Here is a 23,913-nt window from a genome sequence, read left to right on the forward strand (position 1 = left end):
GTTAAAATGACATTTAGCAATAAATATCTAGTCCTTTCAAGCTCGGTGATAAAATATGACTTATGATGTTGATCAAATTAGCTGTTTTGGTCAATGGCTTTGCAATATCTAAATTACACGTGATGAATTTCAGAACGGTCATGTAATGACTTGGAGTACTGTAGTGTTATCTCAGCCCTAAAGGCAGAAATTGATTTCTCTTGATGTTTGTGAATTCCTTCATCTACCCAAATACAGTGGTGCCTTGCTTAACGAATGCCCTGCTTAACAAAATTTCCGCTTAACGAAACGATTTTTCAAGCGGAGGTTGCCTCGCTAGACGAATGCGTTTTATGAAAAATTCGTCTAGCGAATCGCGGTTTCCCATAGGAATGCATTGAAATTCAATTAATGCGTTCCTACGGGGGGAAAATTTTTTAAAAAATTCAGTGCATTCCTATGGGATTCGCTAGACGAATTTTTCGCTATAAGAAAAGACCCGTGGAACGAATCAATTTCGTCTAGAGAGCACCACTGTAATGTAAAAAGCATATTTTCTTTAAGCAAGTTCAGGTCTCCTTGGCTGAAAAACAGCATGAAGGAAAATATTCATGAAGACTATATTGAATAAATTCATATAACTTCAGTTTATTGTCTCATGCTCTGGATTAACTGAATTTACTTTAATTCAATTTTCAGCAATACAATTCACTTTACCCATACACAGATTGAAGCTATACGCGCAGGAATGCAACCTGGATTGACAATGGTAATGATGCCTATTATTACATGTTTCCTCTTTCATTAACAAATTATGTTTTTTAATATTGGCTAATCTCTGAAGTACATGCACTTCTTATTTCTTCTGCCCACTGTGTAAAATTAAATGGTGCCAAAAGCTTGGTGTGTTCCTTAACATTGAGTAGATTTGTATTTTTCACTAGACACTCAAAGTGGGGAAGGAGAGGGAGGAAATGGACTTTTCCTCATAAAAAAAATAAAGCTTTACCAGCTGACCAAAACATTTCCTTTGACTGGAGATTTTTGTTCCTTGTGGCGGAGCCAATATGAGTTTCAGTAATCAAAGTAGTAGCTTTATTAGATCAAAAGCATTTTTAATGGCTTTTATGGGTTTTTCTATGGGATTTTCCCTTTTTGGAGATTCAGGTTCACAACAGAGCCATTAAATCAGAAGTTGGGGACCTCCAGCCTACTGGCCAATTTTTTCCTGGCAGGCTGTTTTCCCTAAGCCATGCCCTGTCATATTATGCCAGCTTTGGGGCAGGTAAAAACAAATGTAGAATTGGTCTTAAAAGTGTACTCCTGATTGTTTTTGGCTATTGGGTACACTAGGGAGTTCTCAGTTGGGAACTCCCTGGTACTGCCAATGCCTGCTGAAAGCAGGACTTGCATGGCCCAGCCAACTGTCCAGATGGCCCATTGGGGATGCTCAGGATCCAGCCAGTGGGTCGTATGCTGTTTGCCACCCCTGCATTAAACTCTTTAAATGTGTCTTCAGCATGATAATGTATACAGCCCATGCCCAGATGGCCAGGATCTACTTAATTATCATCCAGGTCCTTGGGATTCTCTTGCCAATTATTTCTTCTCGCCTTCATGTGCATTCACATGTATGTATGTATGTTTGTATTTACCTTACTATGGGTAAGGATATTTTATTTCTAATTTTTATTTTTTTAAAAAACAACTTACAGCTCTGTTCTTGCCTGATATATACTTTCTCAGCAGTTTGTCCCCCAATGAGCAATTCCTTTTGTTTTTGTAGGTGGTGGGGCCTCCTGGCACAGGCAAAACTGACGTGGCAGTGCAGATAATCTCTAATCTCTATCACAACTTCCCTGAACAGAGGACCCTGATCGTTACACATTCCAATCAGGTAAATGAACGTTGTGCCCTGTTATTCCTATGACTGTTTCTCACTTCAGTTTCAGAACATGAAATGCAGCTTGCAGGCAGTCCTTTAAAGAAAGAAAGAGTTTTATCTAACTAAAAAAAAAAGGTAAAGGACCCCTGGGCGGTTAAGTCCGGTCAAAGGCGACTATGGGGTTGCGGCACTCATCTTGCTTTCAGGCCAAGGGGGCTGGCATTTGTCCACAGACAGCTTTCCAAGTCATGTGGCCACCATGACTAAACCGCTTCTGGCCCAACAGAACACTGTGACAGAAACCAGAGCGCACAGAAACACCATTTGCCTTCCTGAAGCAGCGGTGCCTATTTATCAACTTGCACTTTGACGTGCTTTCGAACTGCTAGGTTGGCAGGAGCTGGGACCGAGCAACGGGAGCTCACCCCGTCGCGGGGATTCGGACCGCCAACCTTCTGTTCGGCAAACCCAAGAGGCTCAGTGGTTTAGACCACAGCACCACCCTGCATTTACCTTTTTATCTGGCTATCCTGATGTGCTACTGTGGAATGGGAGGCTTTAGGCTCTGGTGAAGCTGAGCAGAGTCTCAGCAAGCTTCGTGCGGTACTGCATTTTAGACTCAAGATTTTAACCTTAAGACAGCATCTCCATGCCACATAGAGATGCTGCCATCATGTTGTATGGTGTCTTCAAATGTATTCTGCATCATTGACTTGAGGGAAACACACCATGGGCCCAGTTTGCATATCACTAAGCCTTTGTTTCTTTGTTTGTTTGTTTTTAAAAAGCAAAACATGAGTCAACCACAAACAAAACATGAGTCAACCACAAGTTGTCCGACCCCTGTGGTAAGGTGGTCAAAACAAACTGTGATAAAGAAAGTGTGCTGGTTTTACATTTAATCATTAAAACAAACCAAGGTTTGTAAGCCAACAACAAACCATGGCTTCAGCTCATGGTTTGTTGGCAGTAAATGAACCATAGTTAAGCCACTGAGCAGGGTTCATACATAATGCCAAACCATGGTTTAATAGACCGTTTCATTTTAGATGATACATAATAATTATCAGTAAATCACATATAAAATAAATAGCTAAATTATGTATCTGAGTAGACTTGCTGAAATAAATAAATAAAACAGCAGGTGTCTAAAAACAATATAGTGAGGGCACTGGCCTAATGTCAATAGGCATTAGACTAGATAGGAACCTTGCTTTTTTCTAGAAGGGCTTTTATCAGCAGGTTTAAATCTTATACATAGGTGTATGCTTGGCCCAGGTTGGATTGAAAGAGGGATTAGTTCCTTTGGAAGCAAAAGGCAAGCTTTCCTTATGGTCCCCAGTGCAAATACCCTCTTCATATTTGATTCGTTTCAATTTCTACCAAAATAGGAATGGTTTTTCTAACATCCAGGGTTTCCCCGTAATAGCGTCTGGATTCCTAAAATCTACTTTCCTGTTGCTCTTGTCAATCTCCAGGCCTTGAACCAGCTGTTTGAGAAAATCATGGCTCTCGACATTGATGAGCGCCACCTCCTGCGTCTTGGTCATGGGGAGGAAGCACTGGAGACAGAGAAAGATTTCAGCAGGTTAGCTGATAGCTCATAAGAAGCAGAACCATGTAAAATGTATGCACATAAGGAAGAAGGGCAGAGAAGACCTGCTAATCGTTTGTTTTTATGGTGGTGGTTTTCTGTTGGGTGGCTTGATTTCTCTGAACAGCTTACGGGTACTTTATTTCTGAGTCCTGCAACCTGTTTGAAAGCTCCAGGAGTAATGGAAGCAGACTGTTTCCCTTGGATATATAAGAAGGGAAGAAGAAACTTTTTCACACAGTGCTTAGTTAAACTACAGAATTTACTACCCCAAGAATGAGTGATGGTAATTGACTTGCATAGCTTTAAAAGATTAGACAAATTTATGGTGGAATTTCAGTGGCTACCAGTCACAATAGCTATATTGCCTCCACCATCAGAGGCAATGTGCTTCTAGAATACCAGTTGTTGGTGATCACAACAAGCAGGAATATGCTGTTGTACTCAAGTAGCTGGGGTAGCTCTGTTGGAAGAGCATGAGACTCTTAATCTCAGAGTCGTGAGTCTGAGCCCCATGTTAGGCAGAAAGATTCCTGCATTGCAGGGGGTTGGTCTAGATGACCCTCATGGTACTTTCCAACCCTACAGTTCTGGGATTCTAGGATTCATGTCCCCTTGTGGGCTTCCCATTGGCATCTGGTTAGCCACTATGAGAACAGGATGCTGACTTGATGGGCCTTTGGCTCTTCTTGTGTTCTTAAACTGCAATGCAACTTTGAAAACTATGAAGGAACTCCCTTGTTCAGAAGAGACTTGCCATTCAGTTTGGAAGGTGGTGGTTTGGGAAACAAAAGTTCAAAACTTCCTCAGGTGCTTAACACGAATTACATAATTCTTTGTGTGTTTGTGATCCATGCAGCTTTTTCACAGTCCAGAATCAAATGGGTAGTCAGCAAAACTGAATCAACCATGTACCTCATTCTTCACTGTATTAATCTGATTTGCAGGTATGGAAGAGTAAATTATGTTCTAGCACGGAGACTGGAGCTTCTGCGGGAAGTTGGCCGATTACAGGAGAGCTTGGGGGTCCCTGGTGATGTTTCCTATACTTGTGAAACAGCTGGCCACTTCTTCTTATATCAAGTAAGAAATTAAGTAAAGATCAGGCGTGAACATAGCATTCTAGGGAACTTAGGTGGGGAATTGGGATGAATTTCTCAGAACTTGGACTGAAGAACCAGTTGTTTCACTCTCAAATGCAAGTGGAAGCTAAGCTATAATTAAGCTGTTACTTCTTTTTGTTCCTATTGTTTCCACCCTGTGTGCAATGAGTTATAATTAGAAAGGCCAAGGTTCTTGCTTTGTGTGACTTTTGGCAAGGAGTTTGAACTGGTGTACCCTCTCTGCCTTGATTATATATTATATAAGCAGTAACCCACCTTGAATGTTGAGAGATGCATTCTAAAAAAAAGAAAAGAAAATACTTTTTATTATTTGCAGGGAATCTCGGTGAGATGTTTCATATTTCCTAATGAAAAAAGTTATTTCAGTATATTTGAATATATGTTACAATATGGACTTACAATGGTAACTTAAAATGTGGATGTTGTGTGTAAAATGTTGTGTTCATAGACTAGGGTCCAGGGATGCACAAGTGGAAAGTACTTTCACATGCCCATAGTGGGTTTGCTGATTTCTGCCTTCCAGCTACATCTCCTTGGATACCTTGAGTCCCACTCTGGAGAGGGGAGACTTTAGAGCAGGGGTCCCCAGACTTACCAGGCTTCAGGCCGGTGCCCGCCGGGGGGCGGGGGAGTGCGCGCCCGTGCGCATGCGCGCCCGTACGCACACGGTCGGGAAAAAATCGCCGAAAATCGCTTGTGCGCATGCGTATGGGCCTCCCCTGACCCGGAAGTGCACCGGAAATGACTTCTTCTGGGTCGGGAGAGGCCCATACGCATGCGCACAAAGGATTTTCGGTGATTTTTTTTCGATTTTGAAGATCGCCGCCGCGCGCCGTAAGAGCGGGCAGCGGGCGGCGGGGGTCGTCGCGGGCCGGATTGGGAGGCCAATTGGGCCGCATCCGGCCCGGGAGCCGTAGTCTGGGGACCCCTGCTTTAGAGGCTCCAGTAGAGTATGGAGAAAAAGGCCTAGTGGTCTCCTAGTGTTCTGTGCAATACGCTTTGGATTCTGGCCGTAGTAAATATGAGATTGCAAAATAGCAATGTTAATGTGATCACTTTTTTCCAGGTAATGTCTCGTTGGGAAGAGTATATGAGCAAAGTGAAAGTTAAAGGCAGCAAACCTTCAGATGTTGCTGATATCTGCAGCTTCTTTCCTTTCCATCAGTATTTTGCAAATGCCCCTCAGCCAATTTTTAAAGGCAGATCTTACAATGAAGATATGGAAATCGCCGAAGGATGTTTTAGACATATTAAAAAGATATTCACTCAGCTCGAGGTAAGGCTGCTGCTTTTTATGTTATAGAGAGGGAAAGAAAGTTCTGATAATGAAATAAGTAGCACTTCACATACTATACACACTATGTACAGTGGTACCTCGACTAACGAATAACCCTACTTATGAAAAATTCTACTTACGAACGATACAAATTGGGGCCTGACCTGATTACATTTTTTTTTTACATCCGAAGGCCGGATTGGGCCCCCGCCGCTGCCACTAGCGGCCTCCCGCTGCCTCGGGCGCTCGGCCCACGGCCGGATCGGGGCCCCCCTCTGCTAGCGGCTTCCTGCCGCCTCGGAGTCCTCGGCCCATGGCCGGATCGGGCCCCGCCCGCCTCTGCTAGCAGCCTCCCGCCGCCTCAGGGCGCTCGCCCCACGGCCGGATCGGGCCCCACCGCCTCCGCTAGCGGCCTCCTGCCGCCTTGGGCGCTCGGCCCATGGCCGGATTGGGGCCCGCCTCCACTGCTAGCGGCCTCCTGTCGCCTCCGGTGCTCAGCCCGCGGCCGGATCAGGCCCCGCCGCCGCCACTAGCCGGCCTCCCACCAGATCGCCACCTCCCCCACTTGGCCTATGGCCGGATCAGGCCGCCACCCGCCCGCACTCCCTGCACTGAAAGGTAATGTTTGCATGCCTTTAAAGTCTTTAAAGTCTCCTTTAAAGGGTCTTTTTCCTAGGCTCCGGAACGAATTAATCCATTCCCAATGCATTCTATGGGAAACATTGTTTCGACTTACGAATGTTTCTACTTACGAATGTGCATTCAGAACAGATTAAATTCGTAAGTAGAGGTTCCACTGTATACTGAATTTTCATAAGGTCCTGTAAATTGAAACTTGTCAAACAGTAAATAATGGAAATTTGGAAACTTTATTGGGGTTGCAATTCTTTGAAGAGAAATGGTTGTACAAAAGATCCAGTTGCATTTGTGTGTGCTAAAATTCTATTACTATAAAGTATCCTATCAGGAGGGTTTTAACACCTGAAATGATAAGAAAGATTTATTTTTAAAAATGTAAGTCATTGGAGATATAGCAGTTTTAAAGCTATATCTATTTTTTACTTTAATGAGATTGTCCTAAAAAATAGAGACTATTTGAAAAATAGGGTTGAACAAAGGGAAGATAGAGCCTAAAATAGTATTCTAGGAAATACTAAAAACCATATGCAAAATTAGAATCAACAATTGGTGGGGTGCTTGCTTCTAAAAGCAAATATCTTTTTTCATTAAATGATTATGCTATTCAGTTAAGTGAATGAAATTAGAAATATATATACAAAGTAGGTAGAGTTTAATAAGAGGCTATAACTTTTCTAAGATCCTTTTGAAGATGTAGATTAGTAAGCATATGTCAAGCAATATTTAAATCCATTTATGATGAAATGATACTGGAACATCCTGCATGTTTGTGTATTTTGTCTAATGTTATTATTTTCATAGGCATTCAGAAAAGCCTGTCCTGGTGGTATTGTGAATATGATGCTTGTTTTTAAAGTATCACAAAATTAATAATAAAACCTGAGGGGGGGGGAGAGAAAATTGATCTGCTCCTCCTTGTGCTTAGAGGTGTTTTTCTGTCGATCAGGGATCAATAGATCATTGCTGATTAGGGATTCTCCTAATTTTCCCAAATGTGCCAATTTTGAAAATCTGCATAAAGACAAATATACAGTAAGACAGATTGGTTGTTTATCCCCATCTGTGGAACCCTGCATTGATATTAAAGTGGGGAAGAACTTTATGCTCAAACATCTGTCTCTGGCATTCAAATGAATGGGAAAATATGTGTGTGTGAGTTCCATCGGCGCTTCAGAGCACCCAGAGACCCCTGGATTGCAGCTGTTTTGTTTGGTAGCAAGTTGAAAGTCACACAGTTTTATTGTAAGCGTGAGTATTCTGCATTGTTTCACGGAACTGTGGCTGTCGCCTATTTTCTGTAGGAATTCAGAGCTTTTGAACTGCTCCGCAGTGGACTGGACAGATCCAAATACCTACTTGTGAAGGAAGCAAAGATCATTGCCATGACCTGCACGCATGCTGCTTTGAAACGCCATGACTTGGTTGAGTTGGGTTTCAAGGTAACGCCACTGCGGACAAAATGCTAAGGCTTCCCTGTATTATATGTGTGTCATCTGCTGCTGTTAGAGGGTTATAAAGGCAGCAGATAGGATAAGGAATGCCTTGCAAATTGGCAAAAAGGGTGGATGCTGGATTCAATTGGCCACAGCTTTATTTAGTTACTTAGCTATGTCATACACATAGGAGCAGTGTGGCAGAAGATCAATACTATTCTACCCTGATATGGACTGAGGAACTGGTTTGCCTGTCCAGCCTCTTTTGTCCCTTTGGTACCATGGCTCAAGCCTCAGCCACATGACTGTCGTGAAGCCCTGTACTACACCATATGGATAGGTAAAGAGCTGGTCGTAGACCCAGAAGCCACCCAGATCTCCTGGATGACTCACATCTGCACCTTCCTGGAGGGAAACTAATTACCAGAGCAGCCCAACTCTGAAATGTTCTCTTGTGCCAAGATACCTTCTAATAGTCTCCAATCTGTGAGCCTGCTCCTCTTCCCTACCTACTTTCTTTCAGGATCTGTTAGTAGGTACCACATACATTGTGAAGTCTAATTGCAGGCATACCAAGCCAAGAACATACATGTCAAAGACATAGAAAACTCATTCAAATGTTAGTTGCATTCAGCATCCTGTCAGGTTTGAGCTTGGTGTAGCTTCACTATATCCTGATTAGACACATTCATTTCTTTCAGGTAGCTCTGAAAGAGAGAGAGAGAGAGAGAGAGAGAGAGAATTCCACTCCTCAGAAAGTCAAATTATACAAGTTTTACTATAAGCAAAAGACATTATGCACATACTATATTATTTAATGAATTACCAGATGCTGTGTCCACATCAGTAAGCAAATGGCTTCCGATATGAACTAATCATTCCCACATTAAAACAAAAACTTAACATGTTTCTCTTTAACCTCCTAGTATGATAACATCTTAATGGAAGAGTCTGCTCAGATACTGGAGATTGAAACTTTTATACCACTCCTCTTGCAGGTAAGAACACTAGCAGCACTTCAGTTTATGACCATTATTTCAATGTAATTATTTTACTATTTGTACTTCAGATTGTATTGGTTAATAACATCATTATTTTTGCCATGCGTAAAAAAAGAAACATTCCAATTGACACTTTTGTTATGAACACTGGAAAGCCTTACGAATAAGGAACAATAGCAGGAACCTAACAATGTAGCTGGGCACATCTGGATTTAAAATAAGATTTATTGTCAAGAATTTGCCTTATGTCGGCATGATTTGCACAGGGAAGAATACCACATTACTTGCTTCTTAACACACAGTGGCCATAGAAGAAAAGACTGCAAGTGACAGTGTTGTAGTACAGAAGAATCTATTCTTCCTAACAGGTGTTTTTTGCACCTCTTAATTTATGAATACAGAATAAAGATGAAGCTATACATTTTTCTAGCTTTGAAAGTAATGTTCACAACAGTACAGTAAACGTAGAGCTCAAAAATAGTGGTCACTAATAGTTCTAGCATTTCAACCCTAGCATCTTGCTTGTTTTTGATAGAATCCCCAAGATGGATTCAGTCGACTGAAGCGGTGGATTATGATTGGGGACCATCATCAGTTGCCACCAGTCATTAAAAACATGGCTTTTCAAAAATATTCGAACATGGAGCAGTCTCTTTTTACGCGCTTTGTCCGTGTGGGAGTGCCAACTGTTGACTTGGACGCTCAAGGAAGAGCAAGAGCAAGGTAAGGCAACAGGAAAATAAAGATTATAGGAGGTCTTATATGAAGGGAAACTATCCATACAGATATTGAAGCCTGCCTTGAAGGCTATGTATGCCTAATGATTACTATAACTAGTTTTTCTTAGAGGTGGACTTTTCTCTCTTGTCATTTTCATAACCGTAGCCACTCTACCTTTTTGTAATGCTAAGGTTATTGAACGAACTGAAGAGGGCAAATAAGCCTTTTCAGATCATGCATTACTTCTCTAGGCTGTAATGATGGAGGAGGAGCATGCTGTGAATTGTGCTCAGTGACTAACTCAGGTGATACACAGTGGTATCAGTAAATGCAACCTGAAGTGAACATTGTTTGTAGGTGAATAATGACTATCAGTTCTCTTCTTTAAAGCCCCCTGAAACATTGAAAGGAATTTTGTATTGGTATCCAGTGCACTCAACCCATTATTGCAAATATTTATGCTTGTGCAATGGAGCATTCTCTCACCCTGCAACCTTCCCGGTTTAGAGAGTCGGGTGAGTCTTTGGGGGAGGGGGGCATGGGGGAGGATAGAGTGAAAGTTCTGTTGGGCAAGCATAAATCCTTGCACTCACACAGGGGCCAGATTTTGACCATTGGGCAGGGTCACCCACCTATCAATCCCATGATGTCACAAATGAAACTGAGGGATTTGGTGCTTTGAAGTCCCAAAGTCAGGACTTCAAAGTACAAGCAGGCAGCAAGATGGTGCTAAAAGCAAGCCGCCCCCCCCCCCGTTTCAGTTGTTTCACTGCAAACCCCTATAAGTGCTTTGAAACCTGCGTTGCATCTCATTCTGCTTATTGGTACAATTCGTAGTGCTTGCGATTACCTATAGCGATTGAAATATTTCAGATCATACAGCAGTCTGATTGTTCTAAATGTGTTCTCATTTTATTGTGATCCTCATTTTGCAGAACTGTTCTCCTTCCTTGCTCCTCACTGTGGTCCAATAAACATGTTTTATAATAATGCATTTGCTTTTCATGCATGAAATTAATTTTAAAGGCAACATGGAGAAATAGTAAAGGAATATATTTACTCATGTTGACAATTGACAATAATTGTCTTCAACTATATTTCCCATAAAGCTTATGCAATCTCTACAATTGGCGTTACAAGAACCTGGGTAACTTGCCACATGTGCAGCTCTTGCCAGAATTCAGAACAGCAAATGCTGGTTTCCTGTATGACTTCCAGCTCATAAATGTAGAAGATTTCCATGGCGTAGGAGAATCTGAACCCAATCCTTACTTCTATCAGGTAAGGGGAAAACAATTCATAATACTTTTGGTACTCACATCAGGGTGTGTACTTACTATGAAAACAGAATGCAAGTTTTAGTTTTGTAATATTAAGTTAAATTGCAAGCACTGGGCAATAGATATCTCCTCTCCATCACTACCACCCCAGTGTACAGAAAATATATCTCTTATGGGTTGTGGGTGATGGAGACCAGTTGAAGTTCATGCCACTTGGCTGGAAGTGGGAATGTTCCTTTCTGAGAGGTATCTGTAAATATGTGTGCATATACACCATAGTGTCTTTAAAAAATTGTCACTGTACAGATGCCAACAGCATTTAAATTTCCTTTTTTCGCTCTTAGGAAGTCATATCAAGGAAATGTCTTTAATAGGCAGGAGTCATGTTCTCCCAAGTTGTGGTTTTGCTCCATCCTAGCTGCATGAATATTATTTGACCAAGTGCATAAAACAAGTTCCTCTCCTTTGCAGAATCTTGGCGAGGCAGAATATGTTGTTGCACTGTTCATGTACATGTGCCTGCTAGGATACCCTGCAGAGAAGATAAGCATCTTGACAACCTATAATGGCCAGAAACACCTCATTCGGGATATTATTAATCAGCGTTGTGGAAATAACCCAATGATTGGAAGACCAAACAAGGTAACATTCCAGATACTATTCACTTGCATCGTCCTTCCTTCCTTCCTTCCATATATTTATAAACAAAGCTACTAGTCAGATTTTAAGTTTGTTCACTGGTTGAGCTGATTGCTGCTTGTGGATTGGATGCCACTGTGTCATTTGTTGTTTTTCCTGTCTAATGTTGAGCCTAAAAAGCAAATTAGGCACAGAGATTCTAGCTGGTGAATTGCAGGAGATAATATAGCAAATTATAATTAGATGTCAGATTTATATGCAAATAGATTTTTGAGTCATTAGTTCACAAAAGGCATAGCTTTGTATCTTGAGGAGAATATTTTAATTATTCAAGACTTGTTCAAAAGCAAAAATAAGCCCTGAAATAGAGCACAAGATGTTATAATGGCTAATTACATTGCATAGGCTTTTGCCAAGGCTTGCCCCATAGCGGTATTTATAAGCAACATCAATTAAGATTAGGAAAATTGTAACCATTAGTAGCTACATTTCAGGAATCACATTACTATGCAAGAACATGATATACGGCACCTCTTAAATTTTGCACAGATGTTTTTTGATGAAAACATTAAATTTTAAATAAGCGAAGTATGCATTTTCTTTGCATTCTGAAAACAGTGTCGTTAAGGCACACACCTCTGGTTTTAGAGCATATTTCATCATTTTTATTGCATAAATGGCCTTTGGTGCATATATTCCAGGAATAAAACAGTACCAGGTACTGCGATTGTCACCAACTAAAAGCTCCAGTTTTGCAGGCGTAGTTTTGGAAACATTGGATCTAACAGTGATGACAGTGTTCTCAAGCAACCCTTTGATCCCCAGGAAGGCCATCGATAGACTGTAGGATACTGTGGACCAACCTCTGCACATGCTTTCTGGTAATATGTTGTGGTTCGAGAATCCACAGGGACCACAGCCTCCTTGATTCCCAGACATTCCCCCGCACACTTGTTTATTCATCAATCTTTTACATCCCATTTTCTCATTAATATGCGGATTTTAAAAATAAATAAACAAAATTTGTATTGAAGTACATACTTAAATATGTATTTTGTCCCAGTGTACACATTTCTTGAGGAATCTATCCTAAAATAGACATTTTTGAAAAATTCAGAAAAGTAAGAAATCCAAAGGGTAATTACATTCTAATTTGTATCTTAGTCTTGGAGGTGTAAGTCAAGTCAGTTTGTTTAAAAACGCAGACGAACAAAACTTTCCCCCATCCCTAACTCAGAAGCTCTATTTGTGCATTCACAGTCATCTGGATTTCTCAGATTTTGTCTGGGAGTTTCCATTACGAAGAAGGGTGTTTCCCCTGTTGCCCTATTCCTGTTTGCAGTGGAGTAATTTTCCACCATCTTTTCAGAAAGAAACCTTTCAGCTTAGCACCAAAAGGCCAGCTTGCTTTCACTAGCTATACTTCATAGTTAATTTTCCAAATGCTCTTTGGAAATCTCAGTGAGATGCCAGTGAATTAACACTCTCCGCGTTTTTGCTAGGTGACAACTGTGGACCGGTTTCAAGGACAGCAAAATGATTATATCATCCTTTCACTTGTGCGAACTAAAGCAGTTGGCCACTTGAGGTAAGTAATAACGCATCTTCGCAAAGGGCAGAATCTAAGTAGTGTTGTGTAGTAGTCATAAAGTTGGCTCAGGCAGAGCTCAATAGATCCTTGCTTATCTCTCACCCAATCATTACTCAGAATGTATTTTCCTGCATTTAGAATCCTCCGAACTGCACCCACTACATTTGTGAGTTTTGTTAATAAGCCCACCTTGTGATAAATTTAATTGGGTATCATTGGTGCTAAACCACAACTGGAATTAACCCTTGCCAGGATGACTGATCAACCTACGCCTTAGTGAGATGTGGATTACGATAATCCCCATAATTATTCCTGTGGTATTTGAACATGCATACGGATACGCAAATAATAATTGGAGTTGTTGATATTGTATCAAAAAAGTGAGGTCATTGTGATCAATGGCATCTCCAGAGCTTCGTAGGAGAAAGCGTGCAGTGGTGGGGAGGCAAACCATTAAGTACCTTTAACAGTTGAAGAGGAAATAAAATGTTTTGCAGATTTTCCTATGTCAGATCAAACTGCAGCCTAATGGTGCCGAAAATATTATCCCCATGACCTCAGGTGTATCACTCCTTTTGGAAAAGGCTCAGGAGTAGAGCACAAGCCATGCATGCAGGAGATCCTAGCTTTAATTCTCAGCATTCAGGTAGATCTGCAAAGTTTGCAGCAATTGCCATTGATTCTAACAGTGTCAATTTCCTTCTTATTTCTTGAAGGGATGTTCGGCGTTTGGTGGTTGCTATGTCAAGAGCAAGACTTGGGCTTTATATTTTTGCCCGAGTATCGCTATTCCAGAACTGTTTTGAGCTGACTCCAGCTTTCAGCCAGCTCACTGCTCGTCCTCTTCAACTGCATATAATCCCTATGGAGTATTTTCCAGCAGTCCGGCAGGTATGGAGAGCTGTCTTGAATTACATAAATACAGTCTGATTGAAACATTGGGTTGTATCCAAGCAGAGTTACACTCGCACAACACGACTTCCCCTTCTTCTGCTCCCACCATGCGCCCACAAAATCTCCAATCCTTTGGAGCAGTTTTTGAGCATGCACCGGTGGCGGGAGGGGGAGGAGAAAAACATGAATTTTCATTGCACAAGTAGAAGTCTGGTTGTCTGAACAGCACAGTGGGTTGCATGGTACCCAAGGAGTATAGCTCAGTGGTAGAGCATGTGCTTTACATGCAGACCACGCTTCATTGTTCAGCTATCTTCATCTTTTGAATGTGTTTGAATACCTGTTCTTAACTTCTTCAAGAGTTTTAATAGTTAGTTTTATATTTTTGTGAACTGCTTAGAGGTTTTTTCTTACAGTTAAGTGGTATATATATATATTTATTAAGTAAGGTAGGACTAGGAATGCCTGTTGCCTAAACTCCTAGGGCTCCTATGAGCTAGATGGACCAGTGGTCTTCCTCAGTACAAAGGAGCTTTGCCTTTTCCTTCCTAAGGCATAACCTGTATTGGTAGGATTTTGAATATTTTATCTCATTACAAAAGTGCTCTTATGTTCATTTTTTTGCTTTAAATATCTCAATAGTACTTTTTTCTCCTCCTCTAGAATGGAGAACACCCATCTCACCAAGTCCATGTTATAAAGAATATGCCTCAGATGGCCAACTTCGTGTACAACATGTATATGCACATGATACAGAATACACGCCAGCACAGACAGGTAAATATTACTGAAAGATGAGAAAACGTACTTTTTAACATTGGGAATTTTTTGAGTGAACACACTCTTAATAAATCTTTGATAACAAGTAAATTAGTAAACGTCTGACCCAGGCACCCCCAAACTTTGGCCCTCCAGATGTTTTTGACTACAATTCCCATCTTCCCTAACCACTGGTCCTGTTAGCTAGGGATCATGGGAGTTGTAGGCCAAAACATCTGGAGGGCCGCAGTTTGGGGGTGCCTGGTCTGACATCTTCCTTTGAACTTGCAAAAGCAGTGTTTCTGAAATCTGTCATACGATTGGTTTCATACCTTCAGCATTAATTTGAGTCTTCATGAAGCATAACAATTTCAAACCTATTTTTATAAAACATGTTGATGAGGCCCTACCACTGCCTTGATGTCCTCGTGTTTAGCAAAAAAAAAAAAGCATTAAAGAATCTGGCTGATTCTTTTGATACAAATCTGGATAGGGTTTGGGGGGGGGCCTTAAAATATTCTCTTGGGAGAAAAATAAACCATTTGATGCCATTGATCATCCTGTGACATGAAAAACACCTTTTGCATATTGGCTCTGCTAGAACAGGCTTGTTGATATGAACAGGAGCTGCACTGACTACATTCTCTGAAGAACAGTCTGCATGCTCAGTTTATACTCAAACACTTACAGGCTATAGTGCAATGACTGGATAAGTCCATAACTCATGCAGACTTGCAGCAAATGCTCTGGTATGTATTCTCTGTAGCACTATTGAGATGTTATTTTTACCATCACATTAGTCCATACTTACAAAAAAGAATCGAATAACCGTTATCATGCATGGATACCAGCTGCATCGCAGAAGGAGTCTCGGTTTGTATCCGGCAGCATGAAATATATATTTTTCCAGGGACAAAGGAATCCCTTATTTGAGAGATTCAGCTTTCCTTAATCCCTATAATTAGTCTCCCCAAAATAGCATTTTGGCCACATATTAAGAGATCCAGATATAGTCATTTCAAAGTTTGAGTGCCGTTCTTGAAATCTCTCCATGACATGGCTGTCAGAAACATGAGTTAATAGCAGATGCAATTTCAGTTTAATGGTGTGCAGAAATGCTAGTGTGAAAGAGCTCATTGGAACAACGAAATGGAATCATGGAGGAAGGTGGGTGGAATTCTCTGCTATCTTTCCAGAGTTGACTGGTGTGACCCCCTCTTTTTCAGTAGAAGAGAAGGAGGAGCAAGTTGGGAGGTCTTTGTTTTATTTTATTTATTTAAAATATTTCTAGGCTGCCTTTCTGGGATATATGCATGAGATGGTTTAAAACAATAAAATATACATATTAGGGTTTTTTAAATACAGTGGTGCCTCACTTTACGAATGCCTCGCACAACGAAAAACTCGCTAGACGAAAGAGTTTTGCGTTGCGCGAGGCATTCGTAAGACAACAAAATTTTCTATGACCGCCGCTTCGTCTTACGAAGCGCGGCCATAGAAAGCAGCAAAGGAAGATCAGCTGTCAGCGAGGGAAGCTGACAGCTAATCTTCCTTTGCCAGGGGGGGCGGAGCCGATATGCGGGGGTGCAGCGGCTGCCCCTGCCTGTCTTCCCCGAGCCAAGGGGAAGACAGGCGGGGGCAAGCAGCGCCCGCTTCGATTCGGCTCCGTCCCCCACCGCCGCCTCTCGCCTGCCTCCCCCGACACAGAGCGCAACTTCGGAGGCATCCAAAGTTGCATTCTGTGTCGCGAGAGGCGGCGGCGGGAGAAGGCCTTCCCCCGCTGCCGCCTCTCGCCCTGCACCCCAGACACGTGTCGCGGGAAGCTGGCGAGAGGCGGCGGCGGCGGGAGAAGGTCTTCCCCTGCCGCCGCCTCTCGCCGCGCACAGCCGGCACGAAGCGCAACTTTGGAGACCTCTGAAGTTGCGCTCCGTGTTGGGGGAGGCAGGCAAGGCGGTGGCTGGGAGAAGAGAGCTTCTCCCCCAGCCGCCTTGCACACAGCCGACATCGGACGGGGCTTCGGAGACCTTCTCCGAAGCCCCGTCGCATGCCTCCGCCAGTCTCCCAGAGCCTATAGGAACGCATTGATTAAGTTTCAGTGCATTCCTATGGGAAACTGGGACTCGCTAGACGAAAAATTCGTTACACGAATTGACCCGTGGAAGGAATTAATTTCGTCTAGCGAGGCATCACTGTATAAATTAAGTTCCATTGTTATTTCCTAGATACATGCAACACATATACCACAATCCAGACAAACAACAATAACAGTGTTTTAATACTAGAATTCTACTGCATATGTCTGTTCTTAGTTGGCCAGAGCAATTCTAACTCAAATTCATACCAGGGTCAGGGGATGAGACCGTGGCGATCAGCCTACAGAATGAGTGCCACATCCACTGCCATGCTGTTTCATTGTGGCACCATTTTTCTTTTGACTACTATGAAAAGAAATTAGTTGTACCAACTCCAGAGCTAGCAGTTGTGGACATTTTTGTGAGGGTTTTGGGAAAATGAGCAGACTTTGGACGTGGGATATCCACACATGCACCTTCCTCCTCCCCTTCTGCCAGCAGAACAATCTCAGGCTCCGTAGGTCAACAAACCCAACAAACATTGACATTTTCTTCCCAGTGCTAGTAGAGCCTGTTCAAATGTTATTTTTCCTTGTACCTTGAGCAGCAACTCAGGGATGGATCAGCCACTGTGTTTTTCCCAACTGTCCTTTGTTCCCTGTATTGTCCTTAGAATGTAACATCTGAAGCAAGAGTCTCAAATGGAATTTCTTGGTTTGAATGCTACTTCCTACATACAATGAAAGGAGGTGGCAGGAATTGTGAACTCCAGGACCTTCCACCGGTCTTGGGGAGGGTGAACATCTCTGGAGTCTCACAGTGGTCTTGCATTCTCTTCACAAAAGTACCATAAGTAAAATAAAATAACATCATTCTTACACCATTCTCATCCCCCACACAAAGTCATTGATTTGTAGAGTTGGAAGGTACCCCAAGTGTCATCTAGTAGTCCACACCTCTCAACTAAAACATCCATGACAGATGGCCAGCCACCCAACCTCTGCTAAAAATCTACCAAGTAAGGAGAGTCCACAACCTCACAAGGGAGTCCGTTCCACCGTTGAACAACTCTTACTGTCCGAAAGTTATTCCTGATGTTTAGTCAGAATCTCCTTTCTTGTAAATTGAAGCCACTGGTTCAGGACCTACCCTCTAGAGCAGGAGAAAACAAGCATGCTGCCTCCTCCATGTGACAGCTCTTCAGATATTTGAATGTGGCTATCATATTTCCTCTCAGTCTCCTCTTTACCTGGCCAAACATTCCCAATTTCCTTATAAGATTTGATTTCCATTGCCCTCTGCACACATTCCAGCTTGTCAATATCCTTCTTCATTGTAGTACCCAGAAATGAACACAGTACTGTACTATGGGCATGGTTTGACCAAGGCAAAATAGAGCAGGAATATTAATAAAAACACTATACTTCTGTTGATACAGCCTAGAATAACATTCACTTGTTTTTGTTTTTTGCTGCTGCATCACACTATTGACTCATGTTAAGCTTGTGATCTACTAAGACCCCTGGATCCTGTGCAGCCGGTTCTTTCTGTCTAAATGTAGAACCTTACATTTGTCCCTATTGAAATTCATTTTGTTAGTTTTGACCTAGTTCTCAAATCTGTTAAACTAATAATAATAATAATAATAGATTATTATTATTTATACCCCGCCCATATGGCTGGGTTTCCCCAGCCAGTCTGGGCGGCTTCCAACCGAATATTAAAAACAATGCAGCATCAAACATTAAAAACTTCCCTAAACAGGGCCGCCTTCAGTTGTCTTTTAAAAGTAAAATAGTTGCTTATTGCCTTGACATCTGCTAGGAGGGCCTTCCACAGAGCAGGTGCCACTACCAAGAAGGCCCTCTGCCTGGTTCCCTGTAACCTCACTTCTCGCAATGAGGGAACCGCCAGAAGGCCCTCGGTGCTGGATCTCAGTGTCCGGGCTGAATGATGGGGGTGGAGACGCTCCTTCAGGTATATATATTGAATCCCGATTCTGTCTACTGCGGCATTAGCTACCCATCCCAGTTTGGCGTCATCTGAAAATCTGATGATTTCTTCATCAAAGTAATATATTAAAATGCTGAACAGCAATAGGCCCAGGACAGAACTTTGCAGCACCCCACTTGTCACTTCTTTCTAGTATGATGAGAAACCATTAGTGAATATGCTTTTGGTTTAGTCAGTCAACCAGCTACAAATCCATCTAACAGTTTCTTTTCCAGCCCACATTTTACCAGCTTCTTTGCAAGAATATCATGGGGGACTTTGTCAAAAGCCTTAAGGAAATCAAGAAATACTATGTCCACAGCATTTCCCTTATCCACCAAGCTTGTAACTCAATCAAAATAGAAATAAGTCTGACTGTATGTACTCGAGTATAAGCCTACTTTTTCAGCACAAAAAATGTGCTGAAAAAGCCGCCCTCAGCTTTTTTCGGCTTATTTCTCCCCCAACCCCGCCGCCGACAGCTGGGAAAGGCATAGGACGGTATTTATTTTTATTTTTGAAATTTACCAGTAGCTGCTGCATTTCCCACCCTCGGCTTATACTCGGGTCAATAAATTTTCCCAGTTTTTGAGGTAAAATTAGGTGCCTCGGCTTATATTCGGGTCAGCTTATACTCGAGTATATACGGTAGTTTTTTTAGAAACCCATGCTGAGTCTTCGCAATCACAGCATCCTTCCTTTCTAAGTGCTCACAAACCAACCATTTAAGTATCCATTCTAAGACCGGTCAGTAGTTACCTAGGTGTTCTTTCTTCCCCCCCTTTTTTAAAAAAGAAAAAACCGTGTTTCTCCTAAAATAAGACGTGCCTCTAAAATAAGCCATGGCACGATCTTTTAAAGCCAAAAAAAAATAAGACATCCCCCAAAAATAAGACGTGTTGGGGGTACCGGTACCTACCCGACCCTGACGTTCGCGGGACCCTCCTGGGCAGGAGGAAATAGCCGCCTCAACCTTGCTGTGAGGCCGTAGCAGGAGACCCGGGAACTCCCCTGCGGAAGAATCGAGCACGCGCGCAAAAAACAAGTAAGCGGCGGCTTATCCTTCTGGCCCCGATGCCGTCCGATGCCACGAGGAGCTGCAAGAAAGGAGCCTCAAATGAAAGGGGGAGCGTGAGCGCTCCAACGCAGCCATTGCTGGAGTTAGCCCCCAGGCGTCTCCAACCGAGAAGAAGCTCCGCAGAAAGCCCCCTAGGAGGTCAGAGAAAAGGCAGCTTCGTTGCTGAAGCCGCACACACCGCACACACCGCCGCTCTCCAGCTGATCGGCGGGGAAGCGCCCGCCCAGGCGATGTAGGGGCGGACTCCAAGCACAGCTTCCTGAGCGCTCACGGCTTCTCGAGCACTGGCGGGGTGGCCGTGCAGGCAGGGGACTCCCAGCAGCTCGGAGCTGCTGCTGAAGAGAGCGCACACGCCGCACAAAAACAGCACCCCACGTTTTTGTGCGGCGTGTGCGCTCTCTTCAGCAGCAGCTCCGAGCTGCTGGGAGTCCCCTGCCTGCGCGGCCACCCCGCCAGTGCTCGAGAAGCCGTGAGCACTCGCGGCACCGTGCTCTTGCTCCACGGATGCCTGTAAAAAAAAACGCTGCAAAAACAAAACAAATGGAAGAGAGGTGAAGGTAAGGGCTGGTGGAGGAAGGAGAGAGAGCTAAAAGGGGAGAGGGAATCGTCCAGTGACGCGGTCGACCAATGATCCGAATGATTCAGGTGCCGGGGCAAAGCCCCAGCCGCGCCGCGCCGCACTGTGTGAAGCCCAGGGACCCGGCAGCGCGCGGCGCGCGAAGCTGCAGGACCTGGCAGCAGCCTCAGCCGTGCCGCGTGAATCCCTGGGACCCAGCAGCAGGCTCAGCGGGCGGCGCAAGAAAGCCCCGTACTTAATAATGCTGTACCATGCTTACCGGTAATAAAAAAAGAGACATCCCCCGAAAATAAGCCGTGATGTGTTTTTTTAGAGGAAAAATAAATATAAGACGTGTCTTATTTTAGGAGAAACACGGAAGATGGGGAAAACGTTTTCCCGCCTCCAGACTACAAGGACATCACCTGTTCTCCAAGAATTCTTAAATATTCTTTTAATAAGTAGATTCCTTTATAAGACTTCTGTGAATCACCTCATTTGTAGCTAGCCTTTTTGAAATTGCATCTCTCACTTGTAGAATCTCACGTCAAAGAATTATTTTATTACATATCTTATAACCAATGACAGTACACTATTAAGTAAATTAATTGTAATTACAGTCAGCAAGCAGTACACATGGAATTCCTGAGCAGCAACACCTGTATTCACATGCTAGTACATTATTGAATTGTATTGAAGTCTTCTGATGTAGGACGCCTAGGTTGTCCTGAATTGCATTCAAACATGGGTCTGTTCATAAAACAAAAAGCAGGCATTTTCATAATGAATTGTTTAATTTTCTTACTAGCAGAACTTGCTGCCTCCTCCAACACTTGTTGAAGAAATCGAAACACTTCAATCTCAGGAAAGTGAAGAAGTTCAGAGCAAAGATCTTGAAATGGAAAAAGAAACTGAAATCAAACCCACACCAATGGAAACTGCAGAAGAGAAAGTTGTTAATGAGAAACAAAAGGTAGCAGAGGAAATTGAGGAGGAGCATCGGAAAATGCCTGAGCATCCTGGAAGAGACTGTGATAGTGAAGACAGTGAAACAGAAGATGGAACAGAGAAATGAACTTTTCTTTTTCAAGCGGGCACACAGAGATGACCAGTCATATGTATATTTACGAAACATGTTAGTCAGTAAAACAAGCAACTGTTAACCAAGAGTAAATTCTGACTAACATATCGTTAGCAAAGGAGTGTTTTTACTTGTATTGTGTATTTAGTAAAGTGGAGTTTTTTTAATTAATCCTTTGTGTAACTCCCCCTTTTTTGATACTATAAAGTTCAATTCAGAGAGATTTCCAGTCAGGTATTTTCTCTAATCAAATACAATGTAGATAGCTAGGGTGAGCATAGACCACAATATTTGGTCCTTATCCTGATTTGATGCTTTGGAAAAGAGAACACTCAGAGATTGTACAATTTAGCTCAGGGTTGCCCCATTTTTCTGCTAGTAAGGGTGAATTTTATTTGGAAAAGATTGCAGTCTTTTACTGTATTTGCATCTGAAGTGGTACACCCCAGGAAGTTTTATCACATGATCTGTTTATAACCGATGACATATTAATTGTGTCATTAGCTTGAGGGAGGGATAACAATATAAGAACATAAACCTTTCTGGATCAGGCTCTTGGCCAATCCAGTCCAGCATATTGTTTTCACAGGGGCCAGCCATAAGCTCATAGTTATATGCTTTATTGACTCAGAGCTATTTAAAAATATATATTTGCAGTTTTTTATTGGATTTTCTAGTTAAAAGGTTATAGTTCTGCTACATCAAAAGAAAACCAAACAAAATGAATAAATCCAAAATCTAATAATTACATTTGCCTTGCGAGGTTCATGACTCTGGTGAAAACATGGTGTCTTGCAACACTTTGGTTTGTTGCTATCGGGAGTAAGGGTAGAATAAATTTGAAAAAAAGCAAATATGCCTTTGATTTTGATTTCACAGGCAAAATGTTAAATAGATCAGTAAAATCCTACCAGAGTAGGTGTTCTAGAATCATTTTCAATTGAACATCCTTCTTTAATTTTCCAGATTTACAACTGAGAGAAATCATCTTGGCAGATCATTTTACATTTATAAATCCTCTGGACAAGCAGTATGTTCCAAAGTTAACTATCATCCAAATTTCACGTTCTTTGCTGCCAATGTTGTATATTTGCTTGTAAAGTTGCCAATAGGATTGCTTCACAAAAAGATCTAGATCATTAAAATAGCATTCAATCTTCAAGCTATATTAGATATATTCCATTAGCCTTGCCTCTGGTGCTGCAGTTTATCCGCATACAAAAATAAGAAGCATAATATTTTTTTCCTCACAGCATCAGATATAGGATAGCAGACATCCCCAAACTTCGGCCCTCCAGATATTTTGGACTACAATCCCCATCATCCCTGGCCACTGGTCCTGTTAGCTGGGGATCATGGGAGTTGTAGGCCAAAACATCTGGAGGGCCGCAGTTTGGGGATGCCTGGGATAGAGATATCTTCATCTAATGAGAATCAATTTGTTCTCAGTCTTTCTTGCACAGACATTGCACAGAATCTACACTTGTTAATTTAGAAACTTATTCATTTGCATTCTTGAATTGCCTTTCCAGAAGAAAATAAAATTGCTTTGGAAATATGTGGTTCCATAAGTTCCACTATGCATAAAAATAAACTGCAGCTTTTTAACCTGTCACTAATGGTGCACAGCTTAGAGACACTGTGATACAGTTTCATAAACTAACATTCATATGTTTAATCAGGGATGAATGGTACAAGGCCTTCAGGCAACATGTGACCAGCTCAGCTAAGGATCGTCTGCTTTCTAACCTATTTTCTAAAAATATTCTAGTATCTAACAACTTATTTCTGCTTGGTTTTTTTAATAAATCCCAACACTGGCAGGAACAGCTGCTGGTAGTTTGTATGTATTTAATGAAGCAACTTGAGATATTTTTGCTCATACTTTAACCTGGTGCCGGGATGAGAGTCTCAATAACAAGAGTACATGGCCCAAATGAGTGCAATAAGCAACTGGTGATATTTTGCAGATTCCTTTGGCAATTGGTGCCTCTTATAGTGTGGGGGCCAGCTCTTAGACATGCTTTGGGGACACTGAGCTGTGTGAAGGTGTCTGCACTGGCATTTGTCAAGCTGGTAAAGTGGGCACAACTTGTGAGGGATATGGGGAAAAGTGCCCAAAGACACTGCTGGAAACAGGAAATTTTATTAAGTGTTTTATAGGCACATCATCAATACAGAATATCCAAAGATGGATCCTAAAATTGAAAACTGGCCTGGTCATCAATGTTCTATCAACCATGGTATTCAGATTATGGGGAACTATGCACCATCCAGGTGGGAAACTGATAATAAAAGTCTTGGCACATCAATCTTTACT

General features: G+C 42.3%; 1 protein-coding gene across 3 annotated transcripts in view; it reads left to right on the forward strand.

Moving 5' to 3' along the window:
* The window catches only part of AQR (aquarius intron-binding spliceosomal factor), a 55,917-nt gene extending 33,574 nt beyond the window's left edge, over positions 1–22,343 (forward strand). For 2 of the 3 annotated variants that reach the window (XM_035110354.3, XM_088671293.1), the window contains exons 22-35: positions 679–748; positions 1,766–1,876; positions 3,343–3,452; positions 4,406–4,541; positions 5,649–5,858; positions 7,799–7,936; positions 8,857–8,928; positions 9,467–9,654; positions 10,761–10,932; positions 11,403–11,573; positions 13,073–13,158; positions 13,878–14,052; positions 14,719–14,832; positions 21,321–22,343. In XM_035110354.3, coding sequence (XP_034966245.2) covers positions 679–748; positions 1,766–1,876; positions 3,343–3,452; positions 4,406–4,541; positions 5,649–5,858; positions 7,799–7,936; positions 8,857–8,928; positions 9,467–9,654; positions 10,761–10,932; positions 11,403–11,573; positions 13,073–13,158; positions 13,878–14,052; positions 14,719–14,832; positions 21,321–21,587 — 2,020 coding nt within the window. In that variant the 3' untranslated portion in view covers positions 21,588–22,343. The remainder of the gene's footprint in view (positions 1–678; positions 749–1,765; positions 1,877–3,342; positions 3,453–4,405; positions 4,542–5,648; positions 5,859–7,798; positions 7,937–8,856; positions 8,929–9,466; positions 9,655–10,760; positions 10,933–11,402; positions 11,574–13,072; positions 13,159–13,877; positions 14,053–14,718; positions 14,833–21,320) is intronic. The other variant, XM_035110363.3, reaches the window with a different exon arrangement.
* The last annotated feature ends 1,570 nt before the right edge of the window (positions 22,344–23,913 follow it).

The sequence above is a fragment of the Zootoca vivipara genome, chromosome 1 (genome assembly GCF_965207765.1).
Source record: "Zootoca vivipara chromosome 1, rZooViv2.hap1.1, whole genome shotgun sequence".
In the NCBI taxonomy this organism is placed as follows: Eukaryota; Metazoa; Chordata; class Lepidosauria; order Squamata; family Lacertidae; genus Zootoca; species Zootoca vivipara.